Below are 23577 nucleotides of genomic sequence, written 5' to 3'. Positions count from 1 at the left end.
TCTCACAGCATCCTTCTGGACAAGTTGTCCAACTGTGGGATGAACGGGTTCCTGGTGCACTGGGTGAAGAACTGGCTGAATAGCATGGCTCAAAGGGTTGTAGTGAATGGGGCTACATCTGGCTGGCGACTGGCCACCAGCAGTGTTCCTCAGGGTTCAATCCTAGGGCCAGTGCTGTTCAATATATTCATCAACGATCTGGATGCAGGAGTTGAATGCACCATTAGCAGGTTTGCTGTTGATGCCAAGATGGGAGGTGCTGTTGATTCTCTTGAGGGACAGAAGGCCTTACAGAGGGATCTAGATAGAATGAAGCGTTGGGCAATGGTTAATGGGATGAAATTTAACATGTCCAAATGCCAGATTCTGCACCTGGGATGGAGTAACACCAGGCACAAGTATGAATTGGGAGTGGAGTGGCTGGAGAGCAGCCCTGCAGAAAGGGATCTGGGGGTGCTGGTTGACAGCAGGCTCAGTACAAGTCAGCAGTGAGCCCTGGCAGCCAAGAGGGCAAACGGCATCCTGGGGTGCATCAAACACAGGATAACCAACCAGTCAAAAGAGGTGATTATCCCGCTGTATTCAGCATTGGTGCGGGCTCACCTTGAATACCGTGTGCAGTGCCGGGCCCCACAATTTAAGAAGGATGTGAAGGTCCTTGAATGCGTCCAGAGGAGGGCAACAAAGCTGGTGAAAGGGCTGGAAGGCATGTCTTATGAGGAGTAGCTAAGGACTTTGGGTTTGTCTAGATTGGAGAAGAGGAGGCTGAGGGGTGACCTCATTGCTCTCTGCAGCTTCCTGAGGTGGGGAAGTGGAGAGAGAGGTGCTGATCTCTTCTTCGTGGGATCCAGTGACAGAACATATGGGAATGGTTCAAAGCTACGCTGGGGAGGTTTAGGCTTGACATTAGGAAGCATTTCTTTACTGGGATGGTGGTAAAACACTGGAACAGGCTTCCTAGAGTGGTGTTCGATGATGCCCCAAGCCTGTCAGTGTTTTATTGAGGGCATGGTCCAAATGCCTCTTATATGCTTTAACTTTTGGTCAACCCTGAAGTGGTAAAGGCAGTTGGACTAGATGATCATTGTATGTCCCTTCCAACTGAAATATTCTAGTCTAGTCTGTCTCTTTCCTGCCCACCTCTCTGGATTCCCAAGGGAAGCCCTGGGAGATCTGTCGGAGTGTGATGGCCTGTGCTTCTGCTTTGGAGCATCACAGGGAGATGAATCACACTCAGAATGACTTTTCTTCAGTTCTCTCTTACCTGTCCATTGATGCAGAAGCCTCCAGGAGCATCTGGTGGTGGTGTCGGGGTGCTCCTGCACTCTGATCAAGGAGTGATGTGAAGACAGTGAAGCAGTGGTGCGCCTGTGTTTCTTCTGTCCCTGTATGTGAGCAGATGTTCTTGCAGGTTGACAGATTGTTGTTTTGTCTTTCACAGAGCCCAGCCCAGTCCATGATCTCAAGGCAGACTATGTTGGTACTGAGAATGTCAGCTTAACATGGGCAGTGAGCAACGCTGCTTCTAACTCCTACACGTACATGATAGAGGTTATAAGCAGTACCTCTATTAGAAACCTGACGTCCAATGTCACCGAAGTCGAAATTACCGAGTTAATCCCTGGGACGATGTATGATTTCAGAGTATTTGCAGTAGCAGCTGATGGTCAGCTGGAAGGAGAAGGATTGTCCATAAGGCTGTATACAAGTAAGTCACATTTGCTTGCACACGTGTTCCTGGTGGTCTGAATTTTGCTGTGCAGCTCAGGGCTTTGCCTAACTGCCCAAAGGTTGAAATACAGTCTAAGCGTTATCTGGGCTGTCTACTAAGAATGAGGTGTTAGTGTGCAGAGGAAACATAGCCCTGATTTTTTTTTTTAATCCCCTCCCCCCCCCCCCAACCCAACAATCCAGCGAAACCCCTCTAACCCTCCCTGCCCTGAAACAAAAAAAACAGCCAAACAACAAAAAAACCAACCAACCACCAAGAACCCCTTCCTTCCCCACCATACTCCTCCCTTTCCTGCCCACCTCTCTAGATTCCCAAGGGAAGCCCTGGGAGATCTGTCAGAGTGTGATGGCCTGTGCTTCTGCTTTGGAGCGTCACAGGGAGATGAATCACACTCAGAATGACCTTTCTTCAGTTCTCTCTTACCTGTCCATTGATGCAGAAGCCTCCAGGAGCATCTGGTGGTGGTGTCGGGGTGTTCCTGCACTCTGAACAAGGGGTGATGTGAAGACAGTGAAGCAGTGGTGTGCCTGTGTTTCTTCTGTCCCTGTATGTGAGCAGATGTTCTTGCAGGTTGACAGATTGTTGTGTTGCCTTTTACAGAGCCCAGCCCAGTTCTTGATCTCAAAGCAGAATATGTTGGTGTGACTTCTGTCAACTTAACATGGATGGTGAATGATGCTACTTCCAACTCCTACACGTACAGGATAGAGGTTATGAGCGGTACCTCTGTTAGGAACCTGACATCGAATGTTACCAAAGCAGAAATTACCGAGCTAATCCCTGGGACATTGTATGATTTCACAGTATTTGCAGTAGCGGCTGATGGTCAGACGGAAGGAGAAGGATTGTCAATAAGTCTGTATACAAGTAAGGAAATGATGCTTCTCAACTGCAAGTAAACATGCATTTTGTAGAAATTGCCCTACTTTTTTACCCTGCGTTTCCAACTTTATGTTATTTGTCATTTTGGTGTTGCTTTGCTCCATGTGCCTGTGAGCATGAATGCCAAGCGGCCTTTGGTAAAAGTGAAAAGGACTGACATTTTATGTGTTTCTGTGTGTGCATGCATTGCCTGTAAAGCAGTTATTTTCATGAGCTTGGCTGCTGAAGACTATGTAGTAGCTGGATCTCTACAACAACATGACAAGGGCTGAATAGGCCCCCTACAACACTTCTGGGAGCAGGTTATCACATCTCATACCAAAGGACGTGGTGTGCAGGAATGTGGTGGCCAGGGACATAGAGGCTTTTTGTTCTTGAAGATTGTTTTGAGCTCTTTGCAGAGTCCCTGGCTTGGGGCTCCTGTGGGCTGTGATAGCGCCTAGGGACACCTTATCAAATGTGGTGCCATTTTTGCTGGTTTTGCACCATGGCACCTTTTTCTCAGATCAGAGGGACAGATGAGAGGAGAAGATCTCTCTTTTGTGTCTAGCTCAGGGGTGGAAAGGGAACAGACAAGAGCCCTACAAAGCAATTAGAACTGTGTCCTGGAGTTGTTACTGAGTAGATGAGCTTGTCTAAGCTGCCTGAGATGAGTCTTGTCTGCATAGTGTTGATGCTGAATCAGGCTTGCAGACACAGCCCCCAGGGTGGGTCAGCTGTTGGACCTGCTCAAGGAGCCTATTTCCTTCTGCTGATGTTGAGGAGCGGCTGGGCTGAAGGGCTCAGATTAAAACTTATGGGTGCAATTTTGAGTTAACAGACCAAGATCACCCTGCACTCTGCTTTCTCCCATAATTTCCATCTCTTTCTCTGTGTGGAAATGCACTGTGGAAACAATTTTAGCATGTGAAATGAAACAAAAACAATATCCTCCAGAACTTCTGTGGCCTTTTCAGAGATGTCCCAGCATGAATGTCTGAAACTGGACATTGATACTGTAGAAGTGCTGCTTGGCTACAAATAATGCTTATTCTATGTGGAATAGGGAAATGTGGCTGTGGCTCTTCTTTCTTTCGTCCTCTTGACAGATTGTTGTCTTGCCTTTCACAGAGCCCAGGCCAGTTCTTGATCTCAAAGCAGAATATGTTGGTGTGACTTCTGTCAACTTAACATGGATGGTGAATGATGCTACTTCCAACTCCTACACGTACAGGATAGAGGTTGTGAGCGGTACCTCTGTTAGGAACCTGACATCGAATGTTACCAAAGCAGAAATTACCGAGCTAATCCCTGGGACAATGTACAATTTCACAGTATTTGCAGTAGCAGCTGATGGTCAGATGGAAGGAGAAGGAGTGTCAATAAGTCTGTATACAAGTGAGTCACAGTTGCTTGCACACGTGTTCCTGGTGGTCTGTATTTTGCTGTGCAGCTCATGGCTCTGCCTACCTGCCTGAGGGTTGTAATTTTAATACTGTTGCAGGCAGAGGTGATGTTTTGGTCCTGGAGATGGCCAATCTGCCAAGCATGGGAGTTAAAGTGCAGAAGCAGCATTGCACTTATAGAAAGCTGTTGGTGAAATTTGTCCCCAAGACTGGCAATGCAGAGAAGAGATTTCCCACCCCACCGCCCCCCCCAAGGACTTCCCCTAAATTTGGGAAAAGGGGTTGCATTTATTTCCTAGAGGATGGAGGCCTCATACTCTTATTTTAAGGGGGTCCCACACAGAGCATATTGTGCCAGGGGAACTTTTGTAATTTGAGGGCCCGTGGCTGCCATCGGGCTGCAGCAGGAGAGAGAGATTTAGGCAGCACTAGTTCAGGAGAACTGCTTTGGCCATCCAGCACTTTGCTGTGTTGAGTATCAAAGGTCTTGACATGTGGTGTTGGAAGGACCTTTTTGGAGCTGGCCTGCAAGGCTGTAGCCCAGCCTGGTCATTCCACAGGGTGTATTTGAAAGAGAAGAGATGCCTGTTCTTGTCATTTGTGTTGTCCTGAAATGTACCTGTATGTGTGCTACTGCCTTTCCAGTCGATTTCCAAATGTCTTGCCTGCGTTGCCTGACTGTAATGGCTAGTTGCCCTGTTTTGAAGATGCACAGAGAATAGGGTGCTGGAAAGAGGGGTTTTGGAGATGGTCTCTCTGCCATGGGAGTGGGCACACAGGGCATGAGGGTTGGAGAAGCAGCAGGGTGCCTGGGTCATCACCTCTGTTCCTTCTCCAGTGATATTTGATCTTCTTTACTTTTTGCTGTGCAGAGATGCACCACCATTTTCCTTCCACTCCATTCTTCTCTCCTTCCTGCCCACCTCTCCAGATTGCCAGGGGAAACCCCGGGAGTGCTGGCACCATGGTGAACTTGTGCTCCTGCTTTTGAACATGAAAAGAAGATGAATCACACTTGAGATGCCTCTTTCTCATTTTTCTGTTACCCAGCCATTGATGCAAAAACTTCCAGGAGCATCTGGTGGTGGTGTCGGGGTGCTCCTGCACTCTGATCAAGGAGTGATGTGAAGACAGTGAAGCAGTGGTGTGCCTGTGTTTCTTCTGTCCCTGTATGTGAGCAGATGTTCTTGCAGTCTGACAGACTGTTGTTTTGTCTTTCACAGAGCCCAGCCCAGTCCATGATCTCAAGGCAGAATATGTTGGTACTGAGAATGTCAGCTTAACATGGGCAGTGAACAACACTGCTTCCAACTCCTACACGTACAGGATAGAGGTTATGAGCGGTACCTCTGTTAGAAACCTGACGTCCAATGTCACCGAAGTCGAAATTACTGAGTTAATCCCTGGGATATTGTATGATTTCAGAGTATTTGCAGTAGCAGCTGATGGTCAGACGGAAGGAGAAGGAGTGCCCATAAGGCTGTATACAAGTAAGTCACAGTTGCTTGCACACGTGTTCCTGGTGGTCTGAATTTTGCTGTGCAGCTCAGGGCTTTGCCTACCTGCCCAGGGGTTGAAATTTGATGCTGTTGCAGGCAGAGGTGCTGTGCTTTGCCTGCCTGCCTGCAGAGATGTTTGTGTGAAAGAGACATAGTCTTCCTTTTAAAAAAAGTAAAACAAACCTCCTCAAAACCAGCAATTGTTGAAGGTGATCACCAAGGCCTGTGACACAATGACGGAACTCTTGCTGAGCACCTGCCTCCCTGGCTTGGAATTTGTGTGGGCAGTTTTGCTGCCTTCGCTTCTTGGAGGATGGGGGCCTCAGACCCTTATTTTAAAGGGTTCCCACACAGAGAGAGTGTGTTGTGTCCAGGGAAGTTGTGTGATTTTGGGGACCTGTGGCTGCCATTGGGCTGCAGCAGGAGAGTGAGCTTTAGGCATCACTATCTCAGGAGTGAGCTCAGGGCACAAAGGGTGGTGAAGGAGCAAGGTGGTGCAGGTCATTCCCTCTTTTCCAGTGATATTTGAAGTTCTTACCTTTTGCTGTGCACAGCTACACCACCATCTGCTCTGCTTTCCCCACCTTCCCCTGCGACCTTGTATCTTTCCTGACTACATCTCTGGATTCCCAAGGGAAGCCCTGGGAGATCTGTTAGAGTGTGATGGCCTGTGCTTCTGCTTTGGAGCGTCACAGGGAGATGAATCACACTCAGAATGACCTTTCTTCAGTTCTCTCTTACCTGTCCATTGATGCAGAAGCCTCCAGGAGCATCTGGTGGTGGTGTCGGGGTGTTCCTGCACTCTGAACAAGGGGTGATGTGAAGACAGTGAAGCAGTGGTGTGCCTGTGTTTCTTCTGTCCCTGTATGTGAGCAGATGTTCTTGCAGGTTGACAGATTGTTGTGTTGCCTTTTACAGAGCCCAGCCCAGTTCTTGATCTCAAAGCAGAATATGTTGGTGTGACTTCTGTCAACTTAACATGGATGGTGAATGATGCTACTTCCAACTCCTACACGTACAGGATAGAGGTTGTGAGCGGTACCTCTGTTAGGAACCTGACATCGAATGTTACCAAAGCAGAAATTACCGAGCTAATCCCTGGGACATTGTATGATTTCACAGTATTTGCAGTAGCGGCTGATGGTCAGACGGAAGGAGAAGGATTGTCAATAAGTCTGTATACAAGTAAGTCACAGCTTCTTGCAGCTCTGTTCCTGGTTGTCTGTATTTTGCTGTGCAGCACAGGGTTCTGCCCACCTGCCTGAGGGTTGAAATACAATATTGTTCCAGGCAGAAGTGCTGTACATGGCCTACCCGCAGTCAGTGATGTTAATGTGTGGAAGGGGGTTTTCTGGGGGATTTTGTTGCCTTCTCCTCTATGTGGATGAGGCCCTTGGCCCGTATTCTGAAGGGCTCCCACAGAGAGTGCGTTGTGCCTGGGCAACTTCCCCCTTTGGAGGGGTCCATGGCTGCAGCTGGGCTGTGGGCAGCGCTGTGCTGTGTGGCTCTCAGCCACGCTGCTCTGCTCAGCTTGTCAGCAAAGAGAAGAAGGTTGAGGTACTCCTGTGTTCCTGTTCTTTTCCCATGGAGCACAGATGATACTTCTTCTAACTACATGTACAGGATAGAGATCCAAAGTCATGGTTCCTCCTCTAGAAACCAGACATCCAGTGTCACCAGAGCTGTTATTACAGACATAAACCCTGGAACCTTCTATAATTTCACTGTATTTGTAGGAGTGGCTGACAGTGTTACTGAAGGAAAATAAATATTTATAAAGTGCAGTAGAAATAAGTCCCAGTCACTCACATCTATCTTTTAACTAAATCTGTTTCTTCTGGTACACAATTCTGCTTCTCCTTAGTTTCTTAAAATAATAGCCCTTTTTATTAAAAATAATAAAAATAATTTAATCCATGAGTCTCTTACCCCAGTATTTGGAAGTACTAAATACTTCTTTATCAAAAGAGGAAATAAATTTGCCATGTGTTACAATTGTAGAAGTTACAAGAGCTTTGGTCTTGAAGGCCCAAGTTTTATAAGATGTTTAGTTTAGAGGGACCTTTCTTCTCAGTGTTACTGCTACATCAACTTCGTAAATATCTTTTTATATCTGGTCATAAGGTTGCGATTTTTATATTGTGTCCTATAGGACACTCATACAAACTGACATGCTGTAGTTGCTGCTCTTAAGGATGACTACTGCTGTGCTCTTAACGCACAGAGCTTATATTTGTTTTCTTATTTCTTGGCCACTAAGAGTTTTATGTAATTATACAGGGAGTTAGCATCAATCTACATACTACTCTAAAAATGTTCTTAGAGTAGTACGTTCAGTGGTTGAACAGTATTTTGAAAACTTAGCTGACTTGACAGATACTCAACCTAAATTTTCTTGATAAACCTGTCTGCAGAGGAGTTAGAGAGCACAGAAGAGGTCTGTGTACTTCGTGTGCTAAATACTTCTCTTCCTTATAGGGTAGCAAGTCCCTGTAGGCAGTAGCTTCATCTTTTGTAAAACTTCAGGATTCTTTTCCACTTATAAAATGTTTATACACAGAACTTGCGAATAGACAGCTTTTTCTATTTACTGCAATACTTGAATACTTGATTTCTCCCTCCTCTTTTATTTTTTTTTTTTTTTTTCTTTCAGTTCCTGCCTTAGTGAATTCATTTCAGTGTGAACCAGTGGCCAAGCAGTCTTCTCTAATGCTGAAATGGGAATGCCCTTCTGGTAACAATTCTGGCTTCAGAATTAAAATATTTAATGGTACATGGGCAAAAGAAGAACGGACTCCATCCTGCACGAGGGAAGGCTCAGAGGAAACCTTCAGAACAGCATCTTTAGACTATTTCAGCACCTATACTGTTACTATTGCAACTCTTTCAAATAGTTCTGAAAGCCCTTCAGTGCAGAAAATGTGTAATACAAGCATTACTGGTAAGCTTTAAGATTTGAGAATGAAAGATATTCATAGGACCAAAATATTAACTTCGTGATTGCAGAATACCAAACTTGATATGCAGTACATTATCAGCCTACAGATTATGAATAAAACACTACATTCATGCAAAGCCTAATGTGACACACAATAAATATGCATTACATGAACAGCATCAGTATTACAGCGTTTCCTTGTTTGGAAAACTTTTCTTTATCAGTACTAAAAAATATTTCTGTTTATAGACCCACCTGCTCCAAGCAAAGCTCCTTTAGTCAAGGAGGTCAGTCACAGCTCATTGTCTGTGGAATTCTCTGATTTTGAGTCAGTGAATGGACCATTAAAAGCCTATGCAGTAATGATCATAACAGAAGAACAAGGTAAGATGTTGATATTATCTTGTAGCTGTGTGAAACAATTTATCAAACAACATTATGTTTTAAACTCTAAATAGGTGTTAAATGGATAGAGAAAAAGCTGACTCGGTATTTTCAATCACCTTTCAAAAATCACGAAGCAAATGCCTCACTTGCTTGAAGTCAGATCCCTCCTTGTTTTCAGAAGGCCACTGTTTTCACTCAGCCTTTTCCAGCCTGACTTATCCTTGTATAAGTCTCCTACATATTGCCACTGTGCTGTTGTCATCTTAATTTGCCAGTGGTTTCTGCCACAAGATTGTGTAGTATCCTTTTTTTCTCCCACAGAATAATTTTCAGAGTTACTAATATAAGTAACTTTGGAATGTGGGATGTTTCCCCACTCCCTTCTTCAGCTGGAAGATACCTGCAGTGAGATCTTAAAGGAAGAGAGCTTTCCTTCTGATTTTACTTCAAGCACTTTATTAACTGAGCGAGATGGCATGCAGGTGGAAGGCTTGAAAAGCATTGTCAGCATTACATGCCAAGGGAGGTTGAACGCCATGGAAAGCTAGAGGGTAGTCTATCAAACTCACCTCTTTAAAGCATCAAAACAGAGAAATGTCTTTAATTGGTGGATGTCTAGTGATAAATCATAAAATTAAGGAACTTACCTTCGCAGTGTAGGTTCTAGTCGAACAACTTTTAATTTCTGCCAGTGCGCTGGAGGAATAAAGCAGCTGATGGAGATAGTTTTCCCCATGTGAGATTTGACACTCATGCTTATCCTTTGTCTTAACACTGGAAATTCATCTTGCAGCATTTTGACTGTAGATCTTTCTTCTGTGGTTTTCCATACAACATATGTCCAAGAAATGCCTACGTATATGGATATGTAGTACACCAGTGCAGAAAATTCCTATTTTTCACATCTACGTAGCTGCCCCAGAGTTGCTGATTTGAATGTCAATCTCTTGCATGCAGCAACAGCTCTGCTTGTACCTTCAGCAAGTCCTGTTTAGTCTTGATGAAATTCAGTGTGTTCTTCAGTGTGGGTTTGATTGCAAGGTATTCAAGGAAGAGGAGTTTCAAGATGTGATTGAGAGAAATAAGGAAGGAAGATTGCCTGTATTTATAATATAGTCTGAGTGCTTCGATAGGAACAAAAAACCATCAGTACAGGCAAGCATTACGTCAGCTTTATAGTGTTGAAATAGCATTAAAATGCTTGAAATGTGGTTTTCTGTCTTAAAACAGACATCGTTACCTTTAGGATAGACAGGGGACTTTATTGAATAGTGTAAGCTATGGTGTCTACGGCTGTTTGAGATCTCCTAGGGTGATACCCAAGAGATCCACAAAGAGCTGCAGATATAACCTGGGATGTCCATCCTTTTGGAATGGAAACTAGGGACCAGACAGGACATATAATGTATCTCAGATAGTACTGAACGCCTGTTTCTAGGCAACTGAGTTAATTGCGACCTCAGCTGCTTTTAATGTAACCAAACTAGTGGTTTAGAAGAGCTGTCTTGCACCCTGTTCCTGCACAGTTACAGTTGATGAGAGCTTTGCTGTTGGTGGCTGATCAAACCTTGTCTACACAACTGTAGAAAACTTACTAGAGCTTTTCCACTTTTCAGAGTTCCTGCAAGGCTTCTCCTTTTTAAAGGTGAATTCAGTACTATATTTGCTTTTATAAGGAGCTTTTAGCTTTGTAAAGGCAGTCAGTAGAGAGCAATGTATACAAACTTCAGTCAAATGAGCAAGATTCTTCCTCCTCCCGCAGCACTTTGAATATTTATGTCAGTTTGCTCACTTCTTGAGTTGTTGGACAACTGGTAATTTGAGCTTGTTTGTTACCTCTTAGGTCAGATATGCCTCAACTGTATAAGCTGCCTCAGGTTTCTGAGGTTCATCTTCTAACAACAGACACTGTGAAGTGATGCTGTTCTGCAGATGGTGTCCTGTTAGTCACTGTTTGACTGCAGTAGCCTCTTTTTCTCAGTCTTCTGGAAGAGAAACTGTTCTGATCACTGTTTTGTCCAATGCTTGTCTATGTCAAGAAAAGGCAGAAATTAACTCTTTCATCTCTTAGGGTTTCGGTGTGAGACTTCGTGTAAGACACAGCAAGGAAGTATAGTTCAGGACGAGTTTGGTGTCACCCTGAATGAGGCTTGATGCTGTTCGGGTGGCACAACGTTACCAAATACCAGCTGACTTTTTCTACACTGTTTGCACTCTTTACATATGATAATTGATAGAGTACATATGGTTATGACTGACTTGTCTAGTGAAGGCTGTCCACGAGGACACCAGAATCCACCACTAATGTACCTTTACAGAGAAGCTCCACTATACGTGGTAGAAGTAAAACCAAAAGGAGATTAAAACAAGTACAACTGGGGAGCAGGGAGGTAGTTCAGTAGATTGCATTGCAGTACAAGAGACTTCTGAGATTGTCTGTTGCACTCAGCTTTTCATTTCAAGCAGTATTTATGGAGTAATAACTGTGGTTAATGTGACCATCTCAGCCACTGTGCCAATTGATACAAAATCAGTGGATGATATATTCCACATATATCCTTGTTTTTTCCTGAAGGTTGTGGGTCTTTGAAGTCTAAATTGAAGAACACATACAAAGATTTCAAGAAGAAGATGACAGTCACCTATGTAACATATGTCATAGATACAGAGCAGGCAAAATCACCTTCTTTCCATTCTCAGAATGGTACAAATGTCGTTAATGTTGGCAAGGGAAACACAATGTATGGCTACGAAAACGGACCATTGATTCCACTTCATTCATACAGGTATTTATTTCAAACCACTGTTTGGTTAATTTTGCTGCAGTTGGAATCTAAAAGATCATCTAATGAAAAGATTACAGATCTTGCTTAAGGCTGTTAAAACCATGTAATGTACCTGTGGTTTGTTGTTTTGGTTTTTTTTTCTTCTCCCTTATCAACAGGGCAAGTGTTGCAGGTTTCACTAATATAACCTTTACTATGGGCAACATCATTGCGGAAGAAGATAGTTATGTATCATTTTCACCCTGTTCTGAGGCGGTTTTGCTACCCCAGGATCCAGGTATAGTTAATGTCAAGTATAGAACTAGCGGCTTGGCACATACGCAGTGTGCAGAGATTCCTTAATTATGGCAAATTTCATAACAGCAAAACGCACATTGGTTTCTCTGTGATGGACTGTTTCTTTCTAGCTTTGCACTGCTCTGTAAATTTATACCTCGCTAGTTCTGTGGGTGACCTTTTTCCATGTATGACTTCCACTGTGGAAGTAACCAAAAGCTGTGCTACTCATGGCATGCTAAAAGGGATTGGATGGCACAGCAAGACTTTGGAACAGAAACAAGTGGCAAAAAGCAGCTGATGTTCTAACAGTTCTGGTAAGTTGGAAGCAGGTGTATTGGAATGCAAATACTGGTCCTTTGATGCCAATTTTTTGTTTATTTATCATCTTTGATTTATTATTCTTAATGCGCTTTCAATACTGGTGCTGCCAAAGGGCCCAGTAAAGAAAAGAAGTTTAGTAGAGCGAAGTGTGCTCTGTCACTTGCGAGGTTCTCTTTTAGCACATTGATCGAGTTAGATCATTACCAAAGAAGTAAATCAGTAATGAGTAATATGTGTTCTCTTTTATCAGGTGTTATTGCTGGAGCTGTTATTGGATGCCTTTTAGCTATATTGGCTGTAGTCACTATAGGGGGTTTCATATTCTGGAGAAAGAGAAGGTAATGTATGTTCATCATTGTATTTGTTGTGATGAGGAACACCAGTATTTCACTTCTGTATCTTTCTACTAAAAAGGCCTCTTTCTGTTTTATACATTTCTGTCACGATGCTTTAAAATACATTCTATTAAAAATCTTGTTTGTATGTTACAGATTAGAGATAATGTATCAAACTAGTTAAATGACTTTGTTCAACTCCATAGTTACAGACTAATAAGTTAAGATTTGTTTTGTTTAGCTCTTCTGAATCCATGCATGCTGATAAAGTAATTCAGTCAGAAGTGAGCAAGCAACACAAATTATTGTGCTAAAAGACATATGTAATTGTATCTTAGATGGTTTTATTTTAAATTATCCATTAATCGTGCTGTTTAATTGCTTGATGGCCTGTCACATGAAACTTCCATTCTGGAGCTTCCAGAAGTTGATGAGTTGCCTAGGGTTTGAGCTGGTCTCTCAGTTTCCAATCTTTTCCAAATAATATGGGACTTAAGAGTTCACAAAGGCTTTGTCCTGTTTCTGGTCATGCAAAGAGTTAGCTGTAGGGCCCTTAGTCCAGTTTTCTTAGTTTCTTTGATTAACTGCTGTTGGTTTTACAAGCATGTCTGATAGCTGTGGACAATAATGAGAAGAGCTTCCTTTAAAGCTAGGAATGCTTATTTTCATTTAACTACCACTTTCAGTACCACTGACACATCACTGTTGAACACTTACTATAGGGATTCTGGGATTAGTAGCAGTTCTCCTGTTACCTAGCGATGCAGATCCCTCAGATGTACTTCTTCCACCAGACTTTGTGCTTTGTGTTCAGGCATTATACTGTGGTTCCAACAGAAAGAAACAGTCCCGTTGCACAGCATCACTGAATGAAGGATGAAGTATTTTATTCTTACTCCAGGTGTAAGGTTTGCCTCAGGAGGTTGTTTTTTTTCACAGAATAAGATGCTTTAAAAGAAATTGTTCTGAACAGGCACAGGAAATAGCTGTTGTCAGAAATCTGATATGCATTCCATTAAATTCTACTGTGAACCTATTGTGTTGTTTTCTTTCGCCTTATAGGAAAGATAAAAGAAATACTGAAGTGTCCTTTTCTCCAATTAAGTAAGTCCATATCCTTTCACACATTGTTTTCTGGGCTTAAGTGATATTTGCAGAACTTACTCTGAATCCTGATACTTGTTTTCTGTACAGTTTGTGTAGAATTTTGCAGTATTAATTCGTCATGGAATTTAAAGACTCCAGCCTGCAGACTAAAAGTAATCACATTGATCGAGACTTTTAGAGCTGCCACAGGGATTGGAGTGCTTGCTTCATGAATCGCTATTAGACACACAAATGGTCCATGTAGTTTTGAAAAACAGGATGTTTGAATGAAATGCAGGCTTCTGCGCACATTGAGGAGGCAACCCAAATTGTTGATAAAGTGCACATAGGCAAAATTCTGCACTGTGGCCTGAATTTTCCTTTGCTTTATGACTACTTTGCGCCGAGCCATTAATTTGGATAATGTTGGGATTGTAAAATCTGGCCATGGGAGGGTAACCACAATATATTGGAAGTCACAGGCAGAGCAGTTGAATCACAGTATTGGTTCTTGCACCAGTTCTTGTGCTGATGGAAAGGCATGGCTGGAGCATTCCATGAAGTCCCACCTGTGTAGACTTTGATAGTTGACGTAAAATACATCAGGGAATGGGGCCAAAGTGATGGCAGTACAGAAGCAGCTGACTGCCACCTTCTGTGATATTCTTCTCCTGAAGGATGCACTAATCTCTCCTTGGTTTAACAGATCAGTTAAATACTATGCTTGATATCCTGTCCCCTGTAAAATGCAGTTTTGTGGCTGCTACTAACAGTCATGCTTTCATTCTTAGATTCACATAGTGAAAAATACAGCTGCATGTGTCTAATCAACCTCTTTTTCTTCCCCCCCACCCTCCCCTGAAGAATCAAGAAGTAAGTAAAGCATACTTTCTAACACATGAACTGAATTCATGGTTTATTTACCTAATACTAGTTACCAATACATGGCTTTTCTCATTTTAGATCAAAAATGATTAAGGTAGAGAACTTTGAGTCCTACTTTAAGAAGCAGCAAGCTGACTCCAACTGTGGTTTTGCTGAAGAGTATGAGGTATGTGCCTTCAGTGGAGAGAGCTTCATGATAAATATTTTTGGAAAGGCAAATTAGCTTTCCTATGGAGCATACGGGAGGCTTACTGAAGGGGAAGAGAAGGGACCTTTATTACAGAGATTATTAAGCCTCATGTGTAGCCTTCCCTTCCCTGATTCAGCTTCAAATTTAGTTGAAGCGCATGGTAAATACTTCATATCCTGAACTATTATCTCTACCTGTGAGCTTATAGCATGGCCTGCTGATCAGAGCTCTCACCAGAGACAGGATCTCCTGAGTCCCTTCCCTAGTCGCACTACAGAGTTAGCCTAGGGAAAGCTCTTTAACTTCTCTGCACTTTGGGTTTTTTATCTGTTTTTTGTTTTTCTACACAGCAAGACAGGTCTCTCGCTAATATCACTGACTACCTCAGTGCATAGGTGCGATTTGCAAACCGCACCTGTGAATAGCTCAAAGGAGCAGTCAGAAAAATGGCAATTATCATTTGCTTAGTGACCATAAATGTTTTTCTATGAAATGTACTAAAGCTCAATTGTTATAAGGTACAAAAGACAGGAATCAAGTGTCAGTAAGGATTCTGTCTTGTCATGTCTGCTGTTAAAGAATCTGGGTTTTTTTTCATCTCCTTGAAGCTGTTAATTGACTTTCTTCTTTCCAGATCAAATTCTCTCCCTTTGATTGTACTTTGCAGGCTAGTGCTCCACCTTGCCTGCCTCTCAGATTTTGCTTCCTTCAGTCTTTTCATGATGTGTTTGCTCCCTTTCTCCCTGAAATGTCTGCAAAGCTTATGCCAAGTAGTTCACTGCCTTGGGGTCAGAACGGGTGCACCGTTGATGTCAGTGTCACATATTTCTGCAAAACTGTTTCTGGGCTTTTAAAGTCCATCTCTGGGTTTTAAACACGAAACTATTCTTACAAGCTATATTAATCCCTTCTCTATCAGGTTTGCCACTGTCACCCTCCCACTCTGTAAAAGATGATTTCTATCATCTTTTATCCCAGTTTGACATGCTTACTTTTACAGCAAAGTCCAAGAGTGGAGTATTGTTTGTTTCAGTCATGTGTTTCTGTATGATTCCTAAACCAGGACGAGATGCTAATGAATCCTTTCATTGTAGGAACTCAAGTCTGCTGGTGTTCATCAGCCCAAATTTGCTGCTGAACTTGCTGAGAACAGGGGAAAAAATAGATACAACAACGTCTTACCATGTGAGTTACTCTCTTTGGTTTTGCATCTTCTACTGGTTGAGATTTTAGGTGAAAAACCTTGGGTTTGGCTAATTTGGCTTTAATAGTACCCAGAGGTTTCAAAGAGGGATTAATGTTGTCAATTTCCAAATGAATGAATTTGGGCTGCTGCTTTCCCAAAATCACTGTATAAGCAAACCTAAAGAGCTTTCCCTCAAGAATGTTCCCTAAAGTTCCCAAAATTTCCCTCAAGAAAGCTCCTTAAAGAACTTTACCCTTAATTAAATAATTTTAGTTTTCCATTTGTGAGAAATTTGCAGTCTAGACTGAAAAAGCAAGAGGTTAACAGTTGACTACAGACAGATAGATGTGCAGAGCGATGAGAAATATTAAGACCTTGCTGGCCAGCTTTGCAGATGAACTGAGACCTGAAGCCCTGCCAAGTTGTCTGTGGGCATCCCAACATAGCAGAGTGTAAGAGGGAATTGGAAGGCGAACAGTGACAGGTACTTGGGGGTGCTTTGGAGGAAAAACATTAGCTGCAATGGCAGCTGGAGACAAATTACCTATTTTTCTCCAGTAATGAAAATCATAGTTTTGTGTTGGCTTAAAAATATACAGATATGCAAAGCCAAACCAAGTTTTAAAAAAAGAGGAAAAAAACCCAAAACAAACCCAAAAAACCTGTGTTGAATATTCTGAATCTTTATCCTGGCTACTCATTTTTCTGAAGGCTTTCATTATAAAAATTCTAAACTACTGCTATTTATGATTCCTAAAGTTATATTCTTATTCCTAAAATGCACATTGTTCTAAAACACCTTTCATTCAGAAACCATGCATTAGATAAGCAGTATTTTGCTGAAAGGTTCTGGTTCTAAAATGCATAATTTTCTTTTCTTTTTTTCTTTCTGCAGATGATATTTCTCGTGTTAAACTTTCAGATCAAAGCTCTGCAACTGATGATTATATTAATGCAAACTATATGCCTGTAAGTTGCTTCATTAGTTGAAATGAAATATAATGTGTATTTTTATGATGTAGGCTTAACAGCTCATAATGATGTTCAAAATGGGCTTTTTCTGTCTCATTGATGCACATGTGTGTGTGATATTTATTTTTTTTTCTTCTCTTTTTTTTTTTACCTTCTTAGGGCTATAACTCAAAGAAGGCATTTATTGCTGCACAGGGTCCTTTACCCAATACTATAGAAGACTTCTGGCGCATGATTTGGGAGAAGAATATCTACTCTATTGTTATGTTGACAAAATGTGTTGAACAAGCCCGGGTATGTTTTTATTAAAACTGAACTATCTCTTGAAGATGGTTGGATCTCTTCTAATTTTGTTGTTGCCCTAGTAGGTTGGAGACTGACCACTTTCTTTTAACAGCCATCCACTTACTGGAAGACTGTTTTCTGAATTAAATAAGCCAAATTATTTTTTTTTAAGCTTTTTCCCATTTTTATATCTGCTGACTACCAGAATAGCTTGTCTCAGGAGGGTTGTGGTATTGCTATCTTTAAGGGTGGGTTCTTCTCCCTAAAGAATGATCTTGGTAGAGCTTCTCCTGCCCTGGGTTAGGCCATTGGGAAGGGTGACGTGTTTTCTAGCCCTGCGTCAGGTGGTGTGTTATTTAAAACTAACAGTCAGTTGCTTCATTGCTGTGTGTCTAACCTTGTAACTCTCTTCTTAGACAAAATGTGAGCAATACTGGCCAGACAAACAATCCAAAAGCTATGGTGACATTATTGTGACAATGGTGTCAGAGATTGTCCTTCCAGAATGGACAATAAGGGACTTCACTGTAGAAAAGGTGTGTACCCCCTCGGTTGTTAGTTGTTAGTGTATAAATATCTGTAGAAGTGGTTTATCACATCACTGTGACTTCACATGTCAAGAAACACTGGAGTGACAGAATATAATAATTTCACTAAAACTTAATCAAATTCAAAGTTATCTGAGGGAAAAGGATAAGAGTGGTTTATTTTAATTTGAGGCTTTGAATGTATTGGTCTGCTTTCTGCTAAAAGCGCGATTTAAAATCTTTCACGCTACTTACTGACAAGAAGATTCCTGCGATATTTATGTGTATGCATTTGTTCATATGCTCTGGCTTCTCACAACAGTGTTTTAGTAACGTAGCCAGAGGTGGGAATGAGTTGTCAGTAAGACCCTCCCTGTGGCAGAAAGAGATCTGCCAGCAAAATCCAGCCTGCCAATGGGAATTACTGATTGCCCCGTCAGCGATCCTGCAGCTCATGTTTCCCTGAGACTTGCACCAAAACTTGTGCTTGTGCAGGTACTTGTGATACCTGGTAGACCAAACAGCCCCATCTCTGTCAGCAAATGTAATGCAGCAGAGATGATCTTGGAGTAAAGTGAAAAGTAAATGGAAATTATTTCAAAGTATTCTCTACCAGAGCAGAAGGAAGAGGGAAATTGAAATATCATTGGTCAAATTACTGCACGCTTTGTAACAGGCATCTTTAATGAAGCTGAGCTTTGCCCAGTACCCACAGCAGGAAGCCCTACTGTTGCTCCTCTGAAGCCGGTTTTTGTGTTTTGTTTGGGTTTTTTTATTTTGGGGTTTTTTTTTTTTTCATGTGTATTCTTCTAGTCCAACACACCAGAGAGCCACACGGTGCGCCAGTTCCACTTCACCTCCTGGCCAGATCATGGAGTGCCGGAGACAACAGATCTTCTCATCAACTTTAGACACCTTGTTCATGAGTACAGCAGTCAAAATCCAATCGACTCTCCTACTCTGGTGCACTGCAGGTAGGAAGAACGTGTTTGTGTTAGACACACTTTTATCTTACGGCTTTTTTAAGAACAATTCTTTTTCAATGTGATTTAAAAAAACAAGAACAAAAAAAAGGAAAGAAAAAAGTTTCTTTGCTTAAGGACAGGGGCTATTCACCCTGCCAAATTAAAACCTTTGCCCCCTGATTCAGAAAGGTAGCAATGCTATGTAGGTAGCAAAGTATGTGATACAAAATTTCATTAGAATAGACAGTCTCTCCTAGCCTGGCAAACTTAGCTGAAAAAGTTGCCTTTTCAAGTGCTTTTATATGTAATCTTGTGCACCTTCAAGGCTGGGAAGCCTAGAAGCACGTCCTCCCTCCCTCTTGGTAAGAACCACCTGTCTGGGCTGCAGAGGCTTTTAATACCTATGCCACTGAAAGAATAGAAAGCATCTTACTAGCTTCACTGGCTTTTCATCAGGCCACTGGTGAGTGAGCAGGTGGTTGAGAGAAAGCAGTAAATAGCTTCCCCATGTCATTGCAGTGCTGGTGTTGGGAGGACAGGGACGTTCATTGCCATTGACCGCCTGATTCAGCAGATTGAAATGGAGAATACTGTGGATGTATACGGAGTGGTGTATGATCTTCGCATGCACCGACCTTTAATGGTGCAAACTGAGGTAAGGCTGTCTTTCATCCAGCAGCATGTTTTTCAAATGTGTGTAATAATCCAGGAAGGGTGGACTCAAGATGTAGCTCAGAATTACAGGAAGATAAGATACTTAAGGAGCAATCTGAAATTGCCTTTATTTAACTTCCCTTCTTCCTGCCTCATCTCTTCCCACAATAGTAGTTGCAGCCAGGGACCGTAGTATGTCCAATCAATCTCTTTGCAGAGTACTTTGTAGGACTGACATTTGCAGCTGGAAAGAATCAAAATCTGGAAAAGTTTTTATTGCAGCTTGTTTTACCCGTGTGAGTTTTGTCCTTATAGCTATGAGCCAGAATTGTCTTGAGTCAAGTGGTCTCGGTGTGCATCTTTTCTTTGGTGTTCTACAGGAACATACATGTTCCTGCTGAAATTATCACTTTGATCCAAAATTTGTGTGGATTAACTTAAGCTGATTTGAAGAAGGCTGTAAAATCTCCATCGTGAAAGTCTTTTAAGAGGGTGTTAGGTATGACAGTAAATTTGATCCTGGTTTTTTACAAGGGGTTGATCAGATGACATCATGAGGTTCTTTCCAGCCCTATTTTCTATGAACTATACATACAACTTCTAAAAAATACTCTGATAACATTCAGTGCAGTGCATCCAAAGCCTATATTCAGGAGCAGAATTAATTCCAAAATCTGGTATTTTCTAGAAATGTATTACCCTCTCTTTTTCTCCCATCAGGACCAGTATGTCTTCCTAAACCAGTGTGTTATGGATATTATTAGATCCCAGAAAGACAAGAAAACCGATCTTATTTACCAAAACATGACAGCAATGGCAATCTATGAAAACTTCACACCTGGGCCAGGCTTTGGGAAGGCGAATGGCTACCACGCATAGCCTGGAAGGAGCACAGTGTCTCAGGAGGTGTTAGCTGCGCATAGGAAAGGGAGATGTTCTACTCATGTTTTCCGGGATCGTGTGCAGTGTCTCATGTCTGGCTTCTCCAGTTCTGTCCATGTTCGAAGATGTGATCTACACAATGCTGGCAGAGGAGCCACAAATTGGTATTTAAAAAAAAAAAGAAACGAAACAAAACAAAAAAAACCAAGGAAAACTCTTTAAAGTTAACAGAGGAATCTTGCTTTTTCTTGGGAATTTAACAGTACTGATAGGTGAAATAGCATTTGCAGTATGAATGGTGAACTAGAATTTAAATATTAATAACACAAGCTTTTTATTACAACTTTATATGATTTCATTTACAGGCACCAGGCTTGTGGGCTGTTTTAATATATTTAATTATAAGTTTCAGGAACATATTTTATCTACTGTATCTGGTTACTTAGCTAATAGATATGTGCCTCTGTGATTGTTTTTTTTTTTTTTCTGTGTTCCTTTTTATTTAAAGAAAAGGAGTACAAACAGCTCCTTCAAATGGACATTTATACTTGGAAATTGTGCCTTTTCTAGTTGCTACTCTAGAAAAAAAAAGCAGAGATTCTATTTTTGTACTGAAACTCTTAATGAGAACACAGATTTTTAAATAAGGCTTATGTCAAACTTAACTGTAGTTGCACTGTTGGCAGGACTGTCCAGAAGTTTGGAGGTGAGCTTTGTTTTTGCATTTCACCACAAATATCCCCTGCCTTAATGTTTCGGTGCCTCTGCTAGAGGAAAAGGAGTGCGGTCTGCCACTCTGAGCTTTAACTATAGGAAAAAAACTGAGCAAGTGAATATGTGAATGTGTGTGCGGGGGCGTGTGGGGGTGTGTATGAAGGACAGAATAGCTCCTCCCTGTTCCTGGCTGATACTCCTGTTTTTATACAATTTATAATGATTTATTTAAAGGTGCAATATATGATTTACTGAATAATGATCACTCTATTCTAATAGAGTTTTACTCAGGTTGGTGTCTTTTTATCATTGTTGGTTTTCCTCAAATATATAAATCTGTGAAAATGTCAAAACTAAGGTTCCAAGTGTCCAAGCACTCCCAAACAGATTGACTGGCTTTATTGTTTCTACCAAAACAAATTGCATAAAATTCTGCTCTAAAGACCAATTTTTCGGTTTTTTTAGCCATTCAAAACTGAGACACATCTTACCTGCCTGCATCTCATTGATCTAAAGTAGTTGTTTTATAATTATTTGCAATATACTGCTGCTGTCGTTTCAACTGGTTCTTTTAAAAAGAGAACAAACAAGCAGAAAACCCCTAGTTGCTGATTTTACAAGTCAAGGATTAGATTGGATTTATTTTGCTGGTACATAACTGTTAGACTTACGAAGGCATTACCAATGAAGGACTTCTACAGTAGCTGGGGGGGTGGGGGGTGTCTTTTGGTCTTCGGATCATTGCACTGGTTGCATTGCAGACGAATATGAAGTTTATGAATAATGCTATAGAATAGCTATAAAGCAGTGAAAATCTTATGAAGGTTTAATAACCAGAGTCCCTGGAATTCTGCTGCTTTTTTTTGTTGTTTGGGGGGGGTTGGTTTGTTGTAGCAGAGTTGTCAGAAAAAGCTACAGATACTAGGAGTATATGTGGCATTACAGTGGAACCTGGCAACCTTGCAGAGTTCACTGTCAGCTGAAGGAAAATGTAGGAATTCCTGGTGCACAACTGTAACTTTACAGATATCCAGAGGAATTTTTTACAGCCTGGTGTGAAATTGTGGTGTGCTGTGTGTGAGCAAAACTGGAGGACAAACCACAGAGTGCTTCAGCTTTGGGTGGGTTTTTTTGGTTTGGTTTGTTGGTTTTTTTTTTTTGTAGCAGCCACTTGTGGGTTCTTGAATATCTTTTTTTTTCCTCTCTTTCTCTGAAATACTTTTAAAAAAATAAATTTAAAAAAAACCCACGAGGTTAATGATCCTGCCCAACTCCATCCAAACTGGCAGTCCACATAGTGGATCTCTCACCCAGTGTTCTTCCTAAGCTGCTGTCAGATGACAAACAAAGATAAACCACTTGGACCAAACAGAACCATTCCAAAGGAGCTGGGAGGGAGGAAAGTCTGCCCCTTACAGTCATGTTTTTTGGTTTTTTTTTTTTTCTTCTTTTAATTACTGCACATCTGTGCAGAGCACAGAGCCAGTATGCATTTTTCCAGGTCTCCCAACAACTTGCTGCCTTAGGGTCGTGAATTCTCTCTTGCTTCAGAAGGCCCTTGTTTTGTATAGCACTGAAGAGAGGGAGATGAATCTTCTATGCTAGGTCATGTGTTTGCATTATATTGCAGCAGAACATCAGAAAACTAGCTAGAATGGTATGTGTTTCTGCCTAACCAACACCCAGATAGTCTTATAGAAGACAAACATATCTGTCCCATTGTTTTGATGTTGGAAGCAGGTGCCAAATTCTCTCGTGTCATCTAATGAGTATCCATTTTTAATACAACTGTGTTTTCCCAAAACCAACTCATTGTGAGAAGAGACTGACGTTTGAAGTAAATGACCTGCGGATCCCAGGTATAGGTGGAAGAAGTTGGTAAGGTTTAAAATGTTGTAAACATAAAGTTGGCCATAGTGTTGATGTGAGTAAGTCGGGCATGCCTCACAGGGTATCTCTGCAGGAAGAGGGAGGTTACAGGTAATGCTCTACTACCTTGTGGATCTGTCTTGGTCAAGACTTGAATTCCTGCAAATATTTTTTCCCTGCCTTCTGATGTTCTCTGTGTTTATAATTGCCAAGATTTGTCTCTTTGGTCAGTGTTTTTTCTCACTGTTGCTTATCTAAAGCGATGTGCTTTTCAGGCTGAAAGCTCCACTGTGTGGCAGTTACGTCTCCTGCATTTCTGTTCTACTTTTTTTTTTTTTTTTTCCATTTGGGGCCTGCTTAAGAAGGGAAAAGTTGATGTGTTTCAAATAAGTGACTGTTCAATATCTTGAAATGATGTACAAATTTTATTGTTTTCATATCTGTTGTACAGGAAATTTCAGCACATGTCTATAATGTTTTTAATGGTTTGATTTGTTTTTAAAGGTATAAAAATAACAATTAAAAAGCATCATCCTAGAGCACTTTCTGTCTTGTTTTTCCTCTCTTGGGGTTTTCTTTTTGGTTCCTTTTGAATAAAATTAATTTGCCAAAATACCCATTTCATTTAGAAGGGCTTTATAGTGGATAAGGAAAGTGGGCTCCCATCCTCTAGGGTGGCACTTGAGTAGGATGTGTATTATGGTCACTGGGGCTCCCTGCAAGGGTGTTAATCTGTTGTTGAGACTTGCCTGGCAGGACCAGGACCCAGTGCTAATGTGTCCCGGCAGTTGGTGGTTTCCCTAAATGAAGAGCTTCGT

General features: G+C 41.7%; 1 protein-coding gene across 9 annotated transcripts in view; it reads left to right on the top strand.

Annotated features, from left to right (window-relative positions):
- The window catches only part of PTPRJ (protein tyrosine phosphatase receptor type J), an 80844-nt gene extending 57543 nt beyond the window's left edge, over positions 1 to 23301 (top strand). For 2 of the 9 annotated variants that reach the window (XM_069803675.1, XM_069803674.1), the window contains 19 exons: positions 1442 to 1708; positions 2333 to 2599; positions 3725 to 3991; positions 5223 to 5489; positions 6417 to 6683; positions 8152 to 8439; positions 8686 to 8820; positions 11399 to 11609; positions 11768 to 11886; positions 12460 to 12547; positions 13607 to 13648; positions 14594 to 14681; positions 15800 to 15890; positions 16787 to 16860; positions 17023 to 17157; positions 17565 to 17684; positions 18489 to 18649; positions 19160 to 19295; positions 20015 to 23301. In XM_069803675.1, coding sequence (XP_069659776.1) covers positions 1442 to 1708; positions 2333 to 2599; positions 3725 to 3991; positions 5223 to 5489; positions 6417 to 6683; positions 8152 to 8439; positions 8686 to 8820; positions 11399 to 11609; positions 11768 to 11886; positions 12460 to 12547; positions 13607 to 13648; positions 14594 to 14681; positions 15800 to 15890; positions 16787 to 16860; positions 17023 to 17157; positions 17565 to 17684; positions 18489 to 18649; positions 19160 to 19295; positions 20015 to 20173 — 3182 coding nt within the window. In that variant the 3' untranslated portion in view covers positions 20174 to 23301. The remainder of the gene's footprint in view (positions 1 to 1441; positions 1709 to 2332; positions 2600 to 3724; positions 3992 to 5222; positions 5490 to 6416; positions 6684 to 8151; positions 8440 to 8685; positions 8821 to 11398; positions 11610 to 11767; positions 11887 to 12459; positions 12548 to 13606; positions 13649 to 14593; positions 14682 to 15799; positions 15891 to 16786; positions 16861 to 17022; positions 17158 to 17564; positions 17685 to 18488; positions 18650 to 19159; positions 19296 to 20014) is intronic. The other 7 variants (XM_069803678.1, XM_069803679.1, XM_069803676.1 and 4 more) reach the window with 7 other exon arrangements.
- The last annotated feature ends 276 nt before the right edge of the window (positions 23302 to 23577 follow it).

This window comes from Haliaeetus albicilla, chromosome 16, assembly GCF_947461875.1.
Source record: "Haliaeetus albicilla chromosome 16, bHalAlb1.1, whole genome shotgun sequence".
In the NCBI taxonomy this organism is placed as follows: domain Eukaryota; kingdom Metazoa; phylum Chordata; class Aves; order Accipitriformes; family Accipitridae; genus Haliaeetus; species Haliaeetus albicilla.
This window is presented reverse-complemented; position numbering and strand designations above follow the sequence as displayed.